General features: G+C 36.8%; 2 protein-coding genes across 2 annotated transcripts; one reads left to right on the top strand and one right to left on the bottom strand.

Annotated features, from left to right (window-relative positions):
- Nucleotides 1–360: 360 nt before the first annotated feature.
- Nucleotides 361–1189, top strand: LOC128857703 (uncharacterized). The gene is made up of 3 exons (XM_054093446.1): nt 361–411; nt 489–666; nt 728–1189. Coding segments are annotated over exons 1-3 (642 nt in total). The 5' UTR covers nt 361–409.
- Nucleotides 1190–1443: 254 nt separating this feature from the next.
- LOC128857704 (putative nuclease HARBI1) lies at nt 1444–2511 on the bottom strand. The gene is made up of 4 exons (XM_054093447.1): nt 2240–2511; nt 2027–2171; nt 1786–1971; nt 1444–1481 (listed from the first exon to the last, which is right to left on the bottom strand). The coding sequence occupies exons 1-4, from the start codon at nt 2504–2506 to the stop codon at nt 1444–1446; spliced, it is 636 nt and encodes a 211-aa protein (XP_053949422.1). The 5' UTR covers nt 2507–2511.
- Between the last annotated feature and the right edge of the window lie 1727 nt (nt 2512–4238).

Below are 4238 nucleotides of genomic sequence, written 5' to 3' on the forward strand. Positions count from 1 at the left end.
GCATATAGACTAGGGATGCGAATCCCGGTCCAACGGAATTCTGGCCTCTTTTAGCACCAAAATTTTCGAGTTTCCTTGCCAACAACCCTGAATGTCGGGACTTGTTATTGCTTACGAAGCCAATGAATTATTAACCCTCCGATGTTCATATGGGTCTGGCCAGACCCATTCGATCTTTAAATGTATGTAGATCTCTTATTTTTAATATCTGAGGCTTCTTAGTCTATGGCCCCTATTATGAGTTGCATTCGATCTTCGATATTCGTTGGTTGTCGAAGATCGAAAATCGAATGTCAATTTGGTATTATGAGCGGTGCAACCCTGTCGAAATTTTCGTTGAATAGCGAATTTAGAGTCGAATGCCATTTTGCTTTCGATTGTGGAGCGTACTGTGGGAAAACTTGTTAAAATGTAAGTTGTTTGCGATTATTTATTGTTTTATAGTAACCAAATAATAAATATATACTAATTTTGTTAATTTTATGCAGGTCGAAAGTCGTGAGTACCAAACAGCAACTAGAAAGGCTAGTTGCATTAATGGAAGAGAATCCACAATTTGCAAAAGGGATTTGCAACAAAGTACATGCAGCGAAAAAATGGGAAGAATTCACAACGGAGCTGAATTGCTTGGGACCACCAATTAGAACGGCAGCAAAATGGATTAAGGTTAATAATGGTTTTTTTTTTTTTGTGTGATGTTTATAGAAATACATTTTTCCCTTGGCAGGTATGGGCTGACATGAAGTCAAAAGCGAAAAAAAAAATGTCCCAAAACAAAGCTGAGCTCCGAGCAACAGGTGGGGGCCCTAACAAACTTCAGGGACTTTCAAGTACCGAAGAAAGCATAATCGGTTTGCTGCAATTTGATGTCTGCATAAATCCGCCTGGGGTGGAATTTGGCCTGGATACAACTACCAGTGACCAGTTCACAGTTTTGTCCGCGTCAAATCCTAGCCCAGAGCTTCTGGTCCAAAACTATGAGGAAAGTGAAGTCGATTTAAATTTAAATGTTCACGAGGAGCCAGCAGAAAAAACCAGAACAAACAAAAAGTCTCAAAAAGCAGAGAGATTGAGGTTACTGGAGTTGCAGACTGATGGCCAAAAACAATTTTATGAACAAATGATATCTACATTGCACAAAATCAAGCAAAGTGCTGCAGAAACAGCGGAATACTCAAAAAAAAATTAAAAAAAAAACGCAACCGACGAACTCTTGCAACTAAAACGGGAGAAATTGCGCGTTTACAAAGAAGAAGTTCTGAAGAAGCAACAAGACCGCAGATCAAAACTACAATTAAAAGTAGCGATTTTAGAGATCAAAAAGAAATTGCTATCGAAATAATTTTTATATTTAGTGTTAAGGAAACTGAAGTGATATTTTTTGTTTTATATTAGTATTAGGAAAAAAGACTGTATATATTTAAAGTAGGTTAAACAAATGAATTAATGTTTTTTATTAAAGAAATTAGATTGATTTTGAACTAAATGGCAAATTGAAATACGTAGAGCTGAAATACATATTTTTTTCGAATGACGAATAACTGAATAAAGAAAATTTATAACAAAAATAAAACAGAAACTGCTTCATAAAGATTTCTATTTAATACTTTTTAGATTTTTTTATAATATTCTAAGAATATCATTTCTTATGTGTTCTGCTTCTCCGTTATTTGACTCCACTTCAATATCTGCAGCATCATCGTTGAGGGTCTCGTCGGATAACTCTTCATCCGGAAGTTGAACAAAGCAAAGCTGCACACACATTAATAATTTGTGTTGCTTTTTTTGGAGAATAGTGAAGAGCTCTTGCGTGCAACAAACATCTAAATCGATTTTTCAGGACTCCAATTGTTCTCTCAATTATACTTCTCGCTTTGGCATGTTGTTTGTTGTAGGTCCTTTGTGGAGACCCTTCCTCAGAGTTTCTGAACGGCGTCATTAAATAAGGTTTAAGAGCGTATCCAGCATCACCTGAGACAGACAAAAATTATTAAAAACGGAGTTTCAATTGGTGTTTATTACATACCGAGGAGCCAAGTATTGCGACGGCCATTGAGATGTTGCTCCTCTAAATGCGCTTTCAATGGCGACATGTTGAAAGCCATGGAGTCATGAGTAGCTCCTGGATTTTTCGCATTTATATAGGTTATTTTCATTGTATGATCACAAACCTAAAATTTACATTATTCGCATTTAGAATTTATGACTCATATTTAAATATATGCAAATGTCTACTTACAATCATAGCATTAATGCTGTAGAATCCCTTCCTGTTGTAATACAAATGCTGAACTTCTTTCCTGGGAGCGACAATTTTAACATGCGTGCCATCAACACAGCCAATTATTCCTGGAATCCGGTATTTGCTATAAAAATGTGCTTTTCTTTGTTGCAGATCAGCCTCTGTGCTACTAAATTTTACCCATCTTTGGCAAATATAATTTTCCAGGACATCTATTATTTCTGATAGCACAACAGAAACAGTGGGTTGAGCAAGTCCTATCATACCTTCGTTACCAATACTCAATTGGTACGATCCATGAGCACAAAATCGCAGAACTGTGGCTAGCTTTAAAATATTAGGAATCGATTTGGCTCGGGTGCACTGCTGCAACTGGTTTTCTGTAGTGGACAGTAGGTTCACAAATGCCTCTTTAGATAATCTAAAGTTCTTTAAAAATCTGTAAGGAAATTTCTGTAATATTAAGTACGTCAACACATTTTGAAAATTCTGAACTTACTCAGTGGAAGCCATTTCTAGGGGGTTGGATGCGTCCCTCAACTGTTTCCTACTTCTAGCTAGTTCCACTAATCTTTCATCGTCCGATGAATCGTCGAACCACAACTCCGTTGTACTCATTTTCACGTAAATTACTTTTTTTAACTTTTAAAAATAATGTTGGCAAAGAATTTCAAGACAATCGCTTTTTCTTTTATTTTGATTTGCTGTATCAGCTGACAAAAAATTATCTATTGTAAATGCGTCGAGCGATCGAAATTCACAATAGTCCTATTCTTCAACGAATGAGCACCATAATACCAAATGAAAATTCGTTCGATCAGCACTTTCGACTACAGTCGAAGATCGAATGTTGCTCATAATAGGGGCCTATGACTTCCTAAAATGTAGTGTGCTAAACACAATGAAGTAGCAAAATTAAGATTTTTGCTATATTTGTTGTAAAAATAATAATTTTAAACTAATTTCGTTAATTAAGCTCACATGGGTCTGTGCAGACCCATATAAGCTTCTCATGTAAATTGGTTAACCGTTAGGTGTAAACAACTAAACTGTTAGCGGAGGTAGCGGCAGAGATAATTTTTTAGTTGACATTTGAAAATTAAAGTGAACACGTGTTTCTTAATTAGTGGGAAGTGTTTTTTTAAATAAAATGGGACAAGTAAATATGGATGAAGTTGATGTGATGACGCGTTTGCTTCGTGAGCTAAGTGCAGCAAATGTGAGTCCGGAAGAACGTCAGCTACTTCAGGCACAAATTGAACAAGAGTCCGATCCATTTGAAACAAGTGGCGACGTAGAAGATGATGAATATTTTCCAGATGAAGATGACTTCGGTGAAGCATCAGATATAGAACAGGAAATCGAGTTAGAGGCTGTTCTGGATGAAAACCATGATGATATTGAGGACTTGTATAGAGAACCTATCGCCCTTCAGGCTTCAACCACAATGGAATCATGCAGCACATCTATTACCCAGGGCCTTATATACAGGTCGAAAGATTGTAAGATGTGGAATTCAAATCCTCGTCTATGGAATGAAAAGCATCCCAGTAATAAACAGCGTTCTTGGGTAATGACTAACGAAGACGAAATGTATGCTTTTCTTTGGTATGCTACTTATTGCTGGTGTATTCCACTCGAATTCTCAGCCAGCGAAAGAATTGTGGGCCAGTTACAATAAGCTAAATCTGTTGCCCTGGACGATGTATGGCTCATGCTGATGGCCAATTTAGAGAAAGCATACACTCCGGATTGTCATGTAACCGTCGATGAACAGTTATTTCCATATCGTGGGCGCACTCGATTCACCCAATATATTCCGAGTAAGCCGGCAAAATATGGCATGAAAGTGTGGTGGATTTGTGACTCTGTTTCAAACTACCCTTTGAAAGGTATAATTTAAATAAAATCAAATAAATAAATACAATTATTTTTAAAACCGTATTTCTTACATTATTTGTATGGGTCTGGGCAGACCCTTATGATGCACTTACCG

The sequence above is a fragment of the Anastrepha ludens genome, chromosome 3 (assembly GCF_028408465.1).
Source record: "Anastrepha ludens isolate Willacy chromosome 3, idAnaLude1.1, whole genome shotgun sequence".
NCBI lineage: Eukaryota > Metazoa > Arthropoda > Insecta > Diptera > Tephritidae > Anastrepha > Anastrepha ludens.